Source organism: Homalodisca vitripennis, unplaced genomic scaffold (assembly GCF_021130785.1).
Source record: "Homalodisca vitripennis isolate AUS2020 unplaced genomic scaffold, UT_GWSS_2.1 ScUCBcl_7307;HRSCAF=14940, whole genome shotgun sequence".
NCBI lineage: Eukaryota > Metazoa > Arthropoda > Insecta > Hemiptera > Cicadellidae > Homalodisca > Homalodisca vitripennis.
This window is the reverse complement of record NW_025783485.1, coordinates 33,015-49,414: the sequence shown is the minus strand read 5'-3', so window position 1 is coordinate 49,414 and position 16,400 is coordinate 33,015. Positions and strand designations below refer to the sequence as shown.

The 16,400-nt window shown below is 31.8% G+C and overlaps 1 protein-coding gene across 2 annotated transcripts; it reads right to left on the bottom strand.

The window, feature by feature from the left end:
- Window positions 1-218: 218 nt before the first annotated feature.
- Window positions 219-15,840, bottom strand: LOC124374156. Of its 2 annotated transcripts, none has more exons than XM_046832418.1 (4): window positions 15,692-15,840; window positions 7,252-7,345; window positions 2,340-2,441; window positions 219-371 (listed from the first exon to the last, which is right to left on the bottom strand). In XM_046832418.1, exons 2-4 carry the CDS (start codon window positions 7,333-7,335, stop codon window positions 234-236), a joined length of 324 nt encoding a protein of 107 aa, XP_046688374.1. In that variant the 5' UTR covers window positions 7,336-7,345; window positions 15,692-15,840; the 3' UTR covers window positions 219-233. The 2 variants fall into 2 exon arrangements, with proteins under 2 accessions (XP_046688374.1, XP_046688373.1); XM_046832417.1 differs by lacking the exon at window positions 15,692-15,840 and adding an exon at window positions 15,529-15,679.
- Window positions 15,841-16,400: the final 560 nt, after the last annotated feature.

Here is a 16,400-nt window from a genome sequence, read left to right as displayed (position 1 = left end):
TATACAGCTAAGTAGAAAGTAAACATTTAAATACTTTTATCATAGATAATTAATTTACACGATAAGCCTTTTAAAACAATATTGATATGTTTTATAAAAAAAAGACTCTTGCAAAAAGGATGAAACGCGTTTTGCACTGCAGAAAGAATTGTACAACAAGTTAAGAGTTCAACAGAACATCCCACATTAACTTTTACTTATATGTAACTTCACCAGGTGAAATAAGACATCTTTTAAATTTTTTTACCCAATATAACAGCGCAGAAGACCATGCCACCACAACCTGCGAGCCAGTACCCCACAATCTTCTGTGTTCTAGGCAATGTCTGCGTTGCTTCAGCTGCTAGAGTAACTGCCCTCCTCGACAATATCTAAGCAACCATATATCTTATAAATAAAAATGAATGACGAAATGTGTTGGTAAACGCTAATTTCTATAACGGCTGGACCAATTCAGTTAATTCTTTTTGTAAAATGTCCATTGAAATCCGAGGAAGAAAAAGTTAATATAAGTTACCTGAAACATTTTGGAATTCAGAAAAAATTGTAGTTTTTACGTTTCATAATTCCAATTAAACTGGCACTAAACAGCTGTTGACAGCTATAGTTCGACAAACTTTCAAAAAAATCTGTTTACATTAAAATGTTATCAATAGTAAGTAAACAGTGCTTGATCGGTAGTGTAATGCAGATAGTAAATAAAACATTAATATATAAATTTTACACCAGATTGCGCCAGTGACGAATTAAAATCATCTAATCCATTAATACTGTTATAAAACTAACCTTAATGAACAAAGTTATGAATCTATTCACATAAGTTACTTTAAACTGGTGGGCTTCCTTAACATTATGATATTACATTTTAACAATGACTTATGAAAAAATAGAGAAATGAATACTAACATGCCTCAACGATTTATTCTTTCCTAACTAAAGTCCAAAAAAACAAGACTTATATGACACAAAACTTTAATAATGATTATTTTGGATTGTGCATAACTTTAATAAGGATTTCCCCTTATACAGAAAGTACATCGGAAGTAGGTAGGACTTCTATGCCATAATAGGCTTCTTGGTCCTACTTATGTGTGTATATTTTCTTCATCAGGACAAGGCAAACTCAACTATGCCAACACGATTTTGACCAAAATAGATTTCCAAGTACTAGATAATCTAACGTATATAGTATTTTGATCGAGGCAATATGGCAAGCTAAACTGTGACATAGTACGTAAGTGAATTTAAACGGTCTTAAGTATGCACTTTTAACCGAAGTAGGCATCTCGGTCCTATGTAAGTATATATATTTTTTCTTCGTCAGAACAACAAGGCAAACTCTACTATGGTACTGGAAATATCTTAGACCTAAAATACATGACAAGGGCTGGAAATATACGCTTTTTAACCGAAGTAAGTTTCTGAAACCTGTGTGATCCAAGATTTGTGTTTTCTTGATTGGGATGAATGACAAGGCAGATTCAGCTGTGACGTTATGTATATAATTAATTAGAATCAGAAATGCTCCTACACGTTCCAAACATGAAATAATAATTAAGTTAAACTCTGATACTATTTACCATGAACTTAAATAATATCTACATGATGTATGCCTACTTACGTTTAAAATTTTTTATGTGACTTCCATCATATTACATCATAATTGCTTTTACTTCGTAATATAAGGACTTCGGTTCTAAATATTCCATGCGAAGCCGCGTGTAACAGCTAGTTTTATCAATAATTTTTTACATCATGCTGTTTGGATATAGTACGAATTACAATTAAATGTGGCCATTTAATTTGTTTATGAATTACATTTTGACATGATAATCTTATCTCTTTTCTTTCCTAGTTTTTTATTAAAAACTAGGAAAGAATAAAACTAACAAAAATTTGAAATACCCATCTGAATTTTTCCTTTTTAACCAATCTGTTTTTTTTAAATTTTTAACCATGTGAGTACAAAACACAGTACAAAATAAATAGAAAAAATGTTTGTAACATGGGTAGCAAAAGTTAGGTAAATCAGATGATAGAGAGACCTGTGCCATTTAATGTGTGAATAAACAAAGGGACTTATTAAAAATGTCCACAAAAGAAGACAGAAGGATAACTGAACATGGGTCACTCCTGCAATCTGTTGAATTATAGCAAAGTAGAGTACAAAGAATATAATATTGCATAGAACAAAATTTAGATTTTAATTTAAACTAATTTTTCTCTACCAATTTACCTCACTTCCTTTACAACTGCTGTTGTACTACACACTCATAGATTAGCAATAGCACAATTAAAAAACTGATTTAAAGTTTTACAAAAATAAATACGGTTCATACCTTTGTCCCATGTTTGGCTAAGGAGGTTGTAAGGCAACCACAGTGTTGCGGCAAAGCAAACCTGGCAGCCGTTCTAAGACCCAAATATGAAGTCAACAATACCTGAAACATTTCAATCAACTTCAATTAAAAGGCTCAATGTTGGTTTCATATATCCTTTTGACATTTTGGACTATTTCTTCCTATTTAATAAAAGAGTTTGAGATTTTATACTTATAACAGTTTAATGTTTTTGCTGATGAGTCACATCATGTTTTTATGTGTTATAATCAACAAAACAAGGAAAGTCCATTATATTTGTGTTTTTAAATCAGTCAATATCCATTATGCATTATTCCCAAGCTTTAACAAGGCTTGGCCTGGCAGCTGAAGCTAAGTCTGTTGAAAGTAGCATGTATTTGTCACTTCAGATAACTGACATATTTAATACAAAGAACATCTATTGGATTACGCCTCTTCTGCAACTGTAATGGTTAAGGCTGCAAATCTTTAACTCAAAGTTATAGTTAATCTCGGAAAGCTTCTTTTATAAATGTTTACATTATATTATTGTGTTCTTCATTTATACTGTTGTATAAATTGTATAAATAATTTGTTATATTTTGTAAACAGACATACGTAATTCAGTTTTTCGGCTGCCCTTTTGAAACAGTAAGAGATAGGAAAAAAAGTTAAATACAAAAAATGTTTGTTTTAAAAAGACCTTATTTGATATAAAATTTATTATATGTTGCTATTTAAGAATTTTGAGTGTTAGAATTTTTTGTATTCTTAAATTTTGAATATTTTTGAAATTTAGAAAATCCAGTGAAAAATGCCCGTACAACATATTTCATTAAAAAATAGGTCAATAGCAAGTTAGGAAAAAAATTCTGGTGTTGTTCCGTATTTTAGGTAGGGTAACACAGTACTTTATTTTAACCCTTTGCACTCGAATGGTCGTTTTTAGAATAGTTACCGTCAGCTCGAATGGCCAGCAGCGCTGGCCACTAATGGCGTTGTGTCAGCTTGTCTCAGTATTCATAGCGCCTTGACGGTCAGGTCGAATGGCCAGCTCTGCTGGCCACTACTAAAATCCTCAACAGGTCGAATGGTCAGCATAGGTGACCAATATGTGCCTTTTTTTATAACTTTTGTAAATCTAATAATACAGTGTAAATACGATGTTTGATTAGTGGTGAAAACCTACTGGATAAATGTAGAACTGTTAAAAATTTGTTTTTGCAAAGTTTTGTAGCATTGTAAAACGCCATATTCACAGTTTATTTGTGCTCCTGATTGTGCAATACTCGTATTGTGTTTTCCTGTTTATAGTTTTCAGTTTTATGTTTATTATTGTGGGTATATAGTGTATAGTATTTTTATATTAACCTGTTCATTGTCTTTTTCTGTGTAAAATGGATAACCAGTATTGTGATAACTCTGATAAAATTAGAAATGAACTAGATAGGTTAGACAGTGACTCTGTGGTAGACAGTGAGCATGAAAGTGACATTGGTTTCTGAGACTGAGATAGTTGAAGAATTTGAACAACAGATTGAAACTGAGTTAGAATTAGATATAGATGCCGAAGAAATCGATGAAAATGATTTATCACTAGACCAAAGTGAAAATGGACAACTTACTGTTTCTTCAAAACAACACTCAAAGAGGTAGAAGAAAATACGCCTATAGCTGATGACGCTGGTTGGATAGAGTGGTCTGACACGGACGTAAGTTTATCTAAATTTGTTTATTCAAATGACAGTGGGTTTAAGCCCCCTAGAGGTCCAGTGCCACAGACAGAACTTGAGTTTTTAGAGTTGTTTTTTTACAGATACCCTAATAACAGAGATTATCAATGAAACCAACAGATACGCAATTGAAAAAAATACAAAAAAATACTCCATTGAGGAAGCGTTCTATGTGGTGGTCATGGCAACCAATAACTGTAGAAGAAATGAAGGCTTTTTTAGGCTTATTAATAAACATGGGTTTGAACCCAAAACCCGAGATAGAAGACTATTTCTCTAATGAAGAAGTTGACTACCAACCTTTTTTTAAAAAGCATTATGTCAAAACAAAGATTTTTACAAATCTTTTGGTCCCTGCATGTAGGCCCACCTCACAATGGGCCTCCGGGAGGTATTTTATCACGCTCAGGTAAAGTACGGAGAGTTGTCCAATATCTGGACAAAAAGTTTAGACAGTACTATGTTCCTACACAAAACATTAGTGTAGATGAAAGTACAGTAGGATTTAAAGGCAAAATTGTTTTTTAAAGTTTATAACAAGGACAAACCTATTCGATGGGGAATTAAGGTTTTTTTGTAGCCTCCGAGTCCAGCACTGGATATATTTGTGCAATAGAACCCTATTTTTGGGAAAACCAACAACTCAGAACATGGATCGTCAAGATCTAGGGGTTACTAGCAGAATAGTTTTACACCTGGTAAAGAAACTGCAAGATGATTATGGTAGCATTGAAGGAATGCACATTTCACCGACCGTTTTTTACACAAATGTTGACTTGGCAGAGGCTCTGTACGACATGAAAGGTCCATATTACTGGAACTGTAATGAGAAACAGGACAAGATTAAACCTCAACAAATAAGACCAATCAGAAAGAACAAAAAAACAGGTCCGAACAAACACAACCGGCATTCAAGCCTCTCAAGCTAAAAACGGGGCCAAATAAAAAGTTTCAGAAAAGACAATAAGTATAATGCTTTGATTTGGAGAGATACCAACGAAGTGACAATGCTCTCAAGTTATTACGGACACTCGGTGGAGACCGTGAGAAGATTAAAAAAAAAAGGTGTTGTAGAAAATGTAATAAAACCAAACTGTAGTCTGTAGGTACAACGACAATATGGGAGGTGTTGATACAGCAGACCACTACATATCCTCTTACCCTTTCGTAAGAAAATCTTTGAAGTGGTGGAGGAAAGTTTTTTTTTGGCTTTTTGAGACAGCCATTGTAAATGCATTTATATTATTCAACTCACAGCAACCCCACAACAAGAAAATAAGACAAAGGAACTTCAGGAAAAAGCTTGTGAAACAATTGGTAGGGAATGTAAGGAATGTTCATAAAAGAGCCCGGCAATCTAGTATGACAGATGACCAGAGATTGAATGGAAAAACTTCATCTTATGCACCCACTTGATGATAGAAAAACAAAAGACTGTGTTGTCTGTAGTGACCGCGGTGCAGGGGGAGTCCGGGGAAAAGGAGCAAATTTGTTTGCAAGACATGTGTACCAATCAGCCAGGACTGTGTGCTGGACTGTGTTTTGAAAAATACCATACGCTGAATGACTTTAAAGCCTAGTTTCATAAAGAAAAAAAACAATTATTGAAATATTAGCTTATAGTAACAGTTGTTATTTTTGTCTACATTTATTATTAATTAATTTAGTATTAGTATGTTTTCCATTAATAAGTAAACTTCAATGGTTATTTTATCGTATTGTAATAATATTTAAATAAATTTACTACTTCATTGGTATTTCACACTAGTTTCTTAAGAAAATCCATTCTTGTAAATAGTAGGATTCATGTATGTCTTTATTTAATGTTAAGTATTTTATTATTTATTTCATTATTTAGCTCACTTTTTTTGTTATTGTTTTCATAATTTTAACAATCTTTCTTTAAAATGCATTTCCATTGATATTTCAGTTTATTATCATGCAAAAAAACATTGTTGTAAATAGTAGCTATAGTAACCACATTTTTTTGTCTACATTTATTGCTTAGTATTTTATTATGGTTTTTTGTTATTTGACAAACTAACAATGAAATTGGTTTTGTAATTTTGTAAGCTACCAACAAAATACAACATCATTGGCATTTAAAACTATATGGCTTTTTAAATCTTTAAAAAACCCCAGTCCCTGTTACATTTCCAGATTGTAACAATAAATAGTAAACAAGCTGGTGGAGCAAGCATGGCTAAAAGAAGGTCAAGCTGGCACGGAATCCGCCATGGCCAGCAGCGCTGGCCGTTCGACCTGAGCGTCATGGCGCTAGGAAAACTGTCACAAGCTGACATAGCGCCATTAGTGGCCAGCACTGCTGGCCATTCGAGTGCAAAGGGTTAAAGTCCTATTTCAAAACGTTTTGGTACACCCTGTACATACTGTTAAAGATAATTAATTTTTGTTTGCACCAAAATGTTCGGTGTAATTAGACCTTTAAATTGATGTATCACACGACCCATGTTTACATTTTAAAATTCCTCAAAAAGCACCCTACCCCCAAATTGGGCTCTTTAGGGGCATTTTTCAAAATTGAAAATAATTTTAACGGATTCGGAGAGGCCAAATTATGGAGAAAAGAGATAGAAAAAGTGTGGAAATACTGCACGGGTGGTCAGACTCACCATGTATAAACAGTTTTTAGACTTGTACTATAATTTTTGCTGACAAACCAGTGATATTTTAATTCCATAAATACAATGTAAACCTAAGCCATTCTAAAGAGCACCCAACTTCATGTACTATAATGGTGAAACAATCAGCTGATACAAATGATCTAGTCAATCATATTATTTTGTAGTAAAATAACTGTAGCAGTCCAGACACAAGTCATCTACACCACCCTTGTAAACAATCAATCATTTAATTTCATTGAATTGAAATGAAATGAATTTTTTGGTTTGGGTTTTGTTAATAACATGTTTCCAAAGTACAACAAATTACAAATAACTCATTACTGTAAAGCCTTAAGGCGATTTTTTCACTCTATGCAACCACTAAAAATAACACAGTTCTGATACAAACTTATTATTATTGACTGATTATAGTAATGTCCTGGTCCAGCAGGAGCCATTTTCTTCATGCTGCTAAAACCTGAAAAATGTTTTAATAATTATTGATCTTTTAACCTGAGTAAACTTTGATAAATAGTACAATATTGTGATTGTTACCTTACTGCTACATTTTATTGTTCGTGGACTGTGTAAAATTGAAGATAATGCACCAGCGCCATGAAGTAACCGTGTACTTAACATATTCAGTTTTCTGTAAACATAAAAGGTAAACGTATTAGTGACAAAATCAGTAAAATAATAACAATTTAAGTGCGTAAACAAGGATAAACTGCCCAATAATAGTGCAAAACACATGTTCAGCTTTATACAACTACCTGTACTAAGCAATTAGTTGGTTTATTACAAATAAAGCTAAATGAGACCATTAATATGGACTTTGTTTAATCTGAACAGCCATTTATCAGTAGAATATAAAAATTACCTACATCTATGTTAAGAACGTAATACTATATAAACTATGAAGTTTTAAGATGTGGCCTTTCGATTAGTAGCAAACAGCCATCACTGTGCGAGTGAGAGTGAGTAATGATGACCAAGGCCGGTACAAGCTATGCTGGTGCTCTACACAAAATATCCTTTTGCAGCCCCCACCTCCAACTCAATTAATTGCTACACTTTTCCCTCCAAAGAGACACTCTACAACAAAAACAGTTCCATGGAATTTTTTAAATATAACAAGACTTTAATTATCGGTACAAAAAGATATTTCACGTTTTTGTATCTTATTTCAAGTAGGAACTTAAAACAAATAAAAACAAGTCTTCAATAATTCAGAAGACAAATTTTATTTAGTACATAAAATGTATTTATCATTTTCATTCTCCGTTAGTTTCATTTTTGGGAAAGGATAAGACTAGTTCACTTGATTTAAGATTTAGGCTGTCTTGTTCTATTAATAAGGTGGATAGCCCTTAAAGTCTTTCCTGGGTCATTTTCAAATAAATGTAGGTTTAGTAATGAGTCAGCGCTCAGATAAGACGGATCGACAAGCGATAGTGCTCCGGCCTAATCTATACAGCGTTTTAAGTTCGCGTTGAGCTCGTGTGTTTTTCATTATAAATTTGTGCTTCTGTTTTGTGGGTTTTTATCTTGGCAGTTTGGTCAATCTAAATTTTACTTATTTCAAATTTAAAATACCTTTTCTATATATTAAAAATGGCCAATTGTGATGTTTGTACAAAGTCTATCACTTCGAAACAACTCAAGCTTGTATGTAATGATTGTTCCAAAGAGTTTCATGGAACCTGCATGCGGGCGATGAACAAGGCTGATCTCGACTGCATCACCGCCGATGGACTAACTTGGAGGTGTCAGCCGTGTAGTGAAAACACGAAGAAAAGAGAAGAGCTTGAGGTTTTGACTCCGCAGCTCAGGAAGGGAAACTTTCACTCAAAGATATAATGAAAAAAATCGAGGACATAGCTGAAGGCCAAAAAACCCAAGAAAAATTTTTTAACAAATCCTATGAATTCTTAACTGAAAAAATTGAAGAAAATACAAAAACTATGAAGCAGCAAAATTTGTCTATGGAAAAATGCTTAAAAATAATTGATGAATTGATGCAAGAAAACAAAAGTTTAAATAAGAAGGTCGCTGATCTTGAACAGAGGATTGATGATATGGAACAATACTCCAGGGCAAATACCATAGAAATACAGGGAATTCCGGTGCAGCCAAACGAAGACGTCGTCAGCGTTGTGAAGGAAGTGGGAAAAGCTCTGGACTTAACCATTACGGACTCCATGATTGACGCCTGTCATCGTCTTGGTAGCAAAGTCGGTCACAGCGGCCCCCCGCCTGGCATCATTGTCAAGTTTGTTAGGCGCATGGACAAGGAGGAGTTCATGAGGAAGCGTCGTGTCAAGCGAAACCTATCTACCAGACACATGGGGTAGGGTCCAATAAGCGGACCCGGTTTTTTATATCGAAATTGGCAAACGATATTACTTAATCATAACCATCGATATAATCAATTGATACTGATGAATTATTTTTAACAACTTAAATAATCTATATGAACAGCTGTAAACACTTTCAAATAATACAATTAAGGTAATATTTTAAATTTCACATAAGTAACATTGTGTATTAAAATGGCCGTAAATCTTAGGAAGCTTCACGAAATTGCTTTAAAAGACGATAAAATATGTTTTTTATGGCTTCAGGATGTTGGGTTAGTACCTAAGAATCCATTATGTGATATTTGTGGAAAGATAACAAATGTAACTGTCAGAGGAGCTAACATGGTCGTCTTCAGATACAAAAAAGAAGGTAATGGTGGACACAACTTTAGTAAAAACGTTTTAGTTCTGTTTCATTTAGTTAAAGTTATGAGTTTCCCTGATTTTGGTTATGTTCATTTATTATTTGTTATCATTAAATTCACATTTTAATTTAAACATATGATTGTTATTACTTTTATATCGATTGATAGTCTATGATTCGATATGCGAATATTAGGTATCGATGATTATATTCTTCGATATAAAAAACCGGGTCTGCTTATTGGACCCTACCCGACACATGAACATGCCCATGGACCAAATGGTGTACGTCAATGAGGCCCTGACACCGGCGAGGAGGCGGCTACTGGGGGCGGCGCGGCAGATCAAGAAGGAAAAGAACTTCAAGCACCTCTGGGTGAGGGGCGGCAAAATCTTCTTAAGGAAAGACGATGGAACCAATGTAATTCAGGTGACTTGCCAAGCTGACTTAAGTAAACTGTAATTTTTATTTGCCTAAAAACGAAAGAAGTATACTTATAATTTGTATTTATTCTTTGTATATAATTTTTTGTTTATATATATTTTTACATTACTATATGTGGAACAAATATTTATTTTGGCTATATATTTATTCATATGTATTTGCATAACACTTAACAAATATTTTATATAGAAATATGAATTATTTTTATCTTATAATAAAGTATAATGCAATCATATTAAAAGATTGTGTAGATTTTTGTAAATAAATAATAAAATTTTCATTAAACTGCTTAATTGAACAGTATGATAATGTGCAAGGATTTATGACATGTATATTTTGATACAGTTATAGATAAGTGTTTGTGAAATACTTAATTATTACTTTATAGATTTTATGTAGCAATTATAACTATGAGTTTTGTTTTAATTTAATTTTTCTTAAAATGTATAGATAAAAAATGTCTTTTTTTATTGTTTTCTTCAGTTAATGAACGATAAAATTTTAGTTGTTCATCAAAATGTTAGAAGTATGAGACAGAATTTTGATATTTTTATTTCTGAATTACAGGCAAATTGTATCTTTCCTGATATTATCATCTTATCAGAAACATGGATAAGTACAAACGAAGTTGAATTTTATAAAATACCAAATTATAATTTAATAACTCAATGTAATGATAATTATAGAGCTGGAGGTGTGGCGGTTTATATTAACGATTTAATCAACAATGTAAATTGTATCCTATTTGAGTTACAATCGGCAGATGCGTTATTGATATCTTTTGTTTTTTGTAAAGAAACATTTTATTTACTTGCTGTATATAGGTTTGTGTTTAATGCAGCTGATATTTTCATCGATGAGTTGAGGAACCAATTTAATAAGTCAAATTGTAATTTTAAAAATATGGCAAACTTTTTACTTATTGGAGACATTAATATAAATTTATTGGACAATGTCTGTGCGTCTGTAGATAGTTATAAAAACTCTGATGGCTGTAAACGGGTTTGAGAGTTTAATACGGGAGCCAACACGAATTACAGAACAGTCTGAAAGTTGCATCGATCATGCTTATATGAGAGTATCCAGTAAAAAACAGGATTATTGTAGACGCGTCTGTGATGCACGCGGACATCACAGACCACTCCATGGTCTGTGTGAGCGTGCAGGTGTGCGGTGCGCGGGGAGAGGGTGGCAAGCCTTTGCTGTCCTCACCCCGCTACCGCACTGATTACACTCGGCTCGATCAGCTGTTGGATAGCGCAGACTGGTCTCTTGTCTATAATCAGGCAAATGCGTCTTTGGCGTTTGATGAGTTTGTGGGAACTTTACAAAGTTTCTTAATACAAAGTAGAGTGGAATTACGACAGATAAATCAATATAAATTAAAGAAACCGTGGATTACTAATTTTATTTGTTCAAAAATTAAGAGAAGGAACCATATTTTTAAACTGGTTAAGAACCACCCAAACAATACCAAATTGAAACTATATTACTTAAAATTTAGAAATAGACTTCATACATACATAAAAGAACAAAAAAATAATTTTTATAAACGAAAGTTTGAAAATTGCAATAGAAATTCCAAGGGCACTTGGAAAGTTTTGAAAGAAGTGACTGGTCAAGCTAAACAAATCAAACAGACTATAACACTAGACATAAATCACACATTGATTTCTGATCCATTTTCTGTTGCAAACTATTTTAATGATTACTTTTTAAATATAGTGAGTAAACTAAACTTAAACGATCCTCAATTAAAAAATTTTCCTCTACTGCATTATAAAAATTCCTTTACAAAAGTATACCAAGTAAATTAAATTTTTATTGATTCAGTTCTACCACATGAGCTGGTGAGCGTTATTAAATCACTTGAAAATAATACTTCACCGGGTCTGGATGGAATTAGTTCCTTCACGATTAAGAATATCTATCCCAAAATCATGGATGTCTTGTTGTACATAATTAATTTGAGTTTCAACAGTGGAGTCTTTTCCAAACGCAGTTAAAAAATGCAATAGTAATACCAATATTTAAAAAAGGTTCTGATTTGAACAGCAGTAATTATCGTCCTATATCTTTGCTTTCATGCTTCTCAAAAATTTTTGAAAAACTAATGAAACAAAAATTGTTAAAATTTTTTGAAATGACTGATTTTTTTAGTAATAATCAATTTGGATTTAGATCTGGTATGAATACAGAGAATGCACTGTTGCATTTCATGACAGATGTGAATGATGGTTTGAATGAGGGTAAATGTATTAGTGGTCTTTTCCTCGATATAACAAAAGCTTTTGACACTGTGAATCATAAAATTTTATTGGATAAATTACATCAATGTGGAGTGCGTAGAATTGCATACAAATGGTTTCAGAGTTACTTGGAAGATAGGAAGCAATGTGTAAGAGTTAATTCTGTATTAAGTGACTCTGGAATAATAAAGCAAGGTGTACCCCAAGGATCTGTCCTGGGAGCAATATTATTCATTGTCTACATAAATGACTTATGCAATGGTAGTTTACAAGGAAAAATAACTTCTTTTGCTGACGACACAGCTCTCTGCTATTCAGAATCTAGTTGGAACAGTATAAGGTCCAGTATGGAAAATGATTTTGAAGCACTTCAGTGGTGGTTTACTATGAATCACATGCTGCTGAGTGTAGAAAAAACTAAATATATAAATTTCAGCCTCAAAAAAGATATTAACTTCGAAATTCAAGTTTATTAAAAATGTGCTAAGTGTCTAGTTGTTCAAACTGTATGTATTGGGAATAGTTGTGCTGTAGTTGATAGAGTAACGCATATAAAGTATTTAGGAATTTTTTGTTGATAACGAGGTTAATTGGAAAATTCACATAAATCATTTAAAAAACAAAATTAATAATATTTTAAGGTATTTTTATTTTCTTAGGAAGTTATGTAATGAAAGAGTTATGCGTATGCTATATTTTTCATTGATACAGAGCAGAATTGATTATGGAATTATCTTTTGGGGCAGTACATACGATACTTATCTGAATGCAATATATGTTCAACAAAAACATGCAGTAAGGTTAATATTAAATAAAGGAAAGACAGTCCATTCGCGTCCGCTTTTTTTGGATTTAAAAATTTTACCATTGAAATATATTTTTGTTTATAAAGTTCTGAAAATTTTATTTTGCAAGAGTGGTAATATGCCACAAAAAATATAGAATATAAGCAAAAATTAAGATCCGGGAATCAATTTACAGTTCCTAAACCAAATTCTACATTTTTTACAAGAACATTAAATTTTATAGCACCAAGAATTTTTAACAAATTACCAAGCAATATTAAAGAATTATTGAATATTGACACATTTTTGAAAAGACTTAGAGAGTGGCTGCTAACTTTGGAACACATTGACTTTCTGATTCAAATTCAGCAATAACATTTATGTTTGTATACCATAAATATTTTCCATCTTTTTCGCTTAGATGCTCTTTTACATACAGTAAACTAAAAAAAATATATATATATATAATTATATATATATTTTCTATATGACATATTTTCTATTATTTTTGTTTCAATAATTTATCATGCAACAAAGAAAAGAAGCACTGATAGTAAGAAGAAAATTGGCCGAAAAAGTTTAAATAAAATATTCATTCTTTCACAATCTGGACGCTGTAAAACAAGTTTAATGTGTAATATTTGGAACCTCCGAACAGGCCACGTGCCTTGGAGGCCCTAAATTTTCTCTTCTGATATTTATATAATCTAGGCTTAGTATATTTACAAGTTTTTTTTATAACAATATTATATGTAAGGAGACTGAAAAAATTTATGTTAAGTTATTTTTTAAGTTACATTATGTTATTTTTTTTAAATCTAAAACATGTTCATTTAGTACATATAGTCAGTCTTGGCAAGTATAACTATATTGTTTATGATTTTTAATCATGTAAGTTCTTCATATATTTTATGTATGTTTTTGTGGCAGAAAGAGAAAATAAATACATTTATTATTTATTATATTTATTTATAGTTTCACGAAACTGATTTTACCAATCGTTGCAATTGCTTGATTTTCATTACAGAGTTTATTTCCTCCCATATATAGTACCTTCATTTATCTAAAGGTTCTCTAGCCTAATACAATCTTCCCATAGAGATTTGGTTGGCAAATTGGTTTAGAAGGTTTGGTATAAAGTGGACTAGATAATCATTTATCTTATCAGAGCAAATTCATTTGTTTTTTATAAGAAGATAATTTTAATTTTTAATCATATGACTTAATTAGACATTGTCAATAAGCATGTTGCATCAGCAATTAAATTGATGTTGCCCTATATATTTGTTTTATTAAAATTCTATTGTTATCTTCCGTGTATGCTGTTTTAACAATATGTTACAACAGTATAATAATAAAAGCAAATTTGTATAATCCAATTTATATGTGTATGATTTTTTTTCTTCTATAAAGTCAATAATATTGTAGCCTTACCTTTTCTGAAAATAAATTTATTTTTCATTTATTCATCATGATTAAAGTTGAGTTTAAAAGTCCTTTTATTATATAACTTAGCTTGGTGAAAGTACAGTAATTTATATTAAATTTTGTATTTTTTACTGTTTCTGCCACCCCCTGATGATGCCACTCTTAGTGGCTGCCTAGTTTGCATAATGCTCCTGGTAATAGTAGTGTGTGTGTTCAAGTTCAAAAACTCTTTATTCAGAAAAAACAATACAATCATTTTACAGGTTTTGTGTCCAAAAAAGAACTTTACCGGAGGGAAAAAGAAAATGCAAAACCGTTACTTAGTATTTTTTCTAACTTGCAGATGAAATTTCTTTTCTGTTATGAGGAACATAAGAAATAAAATTATTTTTGCCTCTTCCAAACTCAAACATCAATACTATTGTTTTATTACTAGGTGTATTATTAAAACAACTGTTTAATAACATATATTTTATTATTTTCAAGCCAATTACTCATCATTGAGCTGTGATGTATCATGTCCATGGATTTAAAATTTATGAAATGTATATTTTTCTAAAAAGTGTTTAACAATCTTAATGGATGGTATGGTTGCAATTTTACTTTCATTAAATACTGTGGTTGGTAGAGGATGACCCATATAATAAATCTGTATTATATGTCATATATAATTTTGTGATTAGTACCAAAATCACTGCAATATTTATTCTTGAGATTCTGCTAATTAGAGAGTAGCCTATAGGTATACTATATTGCATCAAGCAATTACATAATATCAGGGATTCTTTACACCTAAGTGTATCTTGTCATTTTTAGGAATAAGGAAATAACAAATTCTTCAATGTTTTCTGTTATATGAATAATAATATTACATCAATATTCTTTAAATAAAGATATACTTTTTAATATAAAGGTATATTTAATCTAACCCTTACAAAATATTCATTTCTACTACAGTTCTACACAACACAGCTGTTTATAACCTATAATTAGCTAATAAACTTTATCCAATATGTTGTTCCTGAACATTGCACCCAACCAACATGTTTTAGTATTCTCAAGAACAAAATAGTGAAATTTATTTGTGACCACAGGATAAGCTAGGCTGTAATATAGATATGAAATTAGGTTATGTATCCATCTTAGCTATTCTGATTTTAATTACTCTATATGTCAACTATCCTCAGATTTGTAAAACTTACGTCTAAAAATTGTCATGAAATTCCTACTAATTTCTTTAGTCACCGACAAACCCCATGAATGATAACAAACACAATAAGGAAAATGGGAACAGGTTTCAAAACAAAAACTCTATCTTGACTAAAATTAAAAAAGAGCGTGTTAATAAATACAACAGAGACAGACCTTTACGATGATTGATCAGTAATAGTCAACCTGACTATCGGTATCGTGTCGCCTATCAGTCGACAGCAATCGGTGTTTAATGTAATGTTGTTCGTGACTGACTGACCCCAGGGCGTAATCATACCCTTCGCACATCAAAAGAACGAGTATTTTCGCCAGTTAGCCATGACTCAGTAAAGTTTGTAATAATTGTTTTGCTGGTGGCATTTGTCAGTTTATAATAAGTGACTCTTTCTTTTTTGAAGTGTTAAATATTAATATGTAGTAACATTTCTGCTACCAACATGGGCACTTCAAAGGTTAATCCTTAACAAGTAAAAAAGAGGTTTACAGGTGTATATGATGCTCATAGTTGCTGTGCTACCGTGAAAATTTCATGAAATGCCTAGAACAACCTTTAGAAATAGGAACGATGACCAAAACCAAACAGGTTGGCAATTACTGGTACCAACTAGAAATAAGAGACATTTGCTTTTAGGTAATATGAATGTTTAAAAATCTTGTGCAAGGTCTGGTACAAGACATGTTATAGATTTTCCCAATAGTTTTGAAGTATTAAAACAGTACGAAACAAGCTGTAAATATTCAAATAAATTTCCGAACAGGAAGAACGTGTTAAGTTTATGGAAGTAAGACCTCCTCTATATTTGTCTCCATTATTTCCAATAAAAATATATAATTGTAAGCATTGAAAAGTAATGAGGAGTGA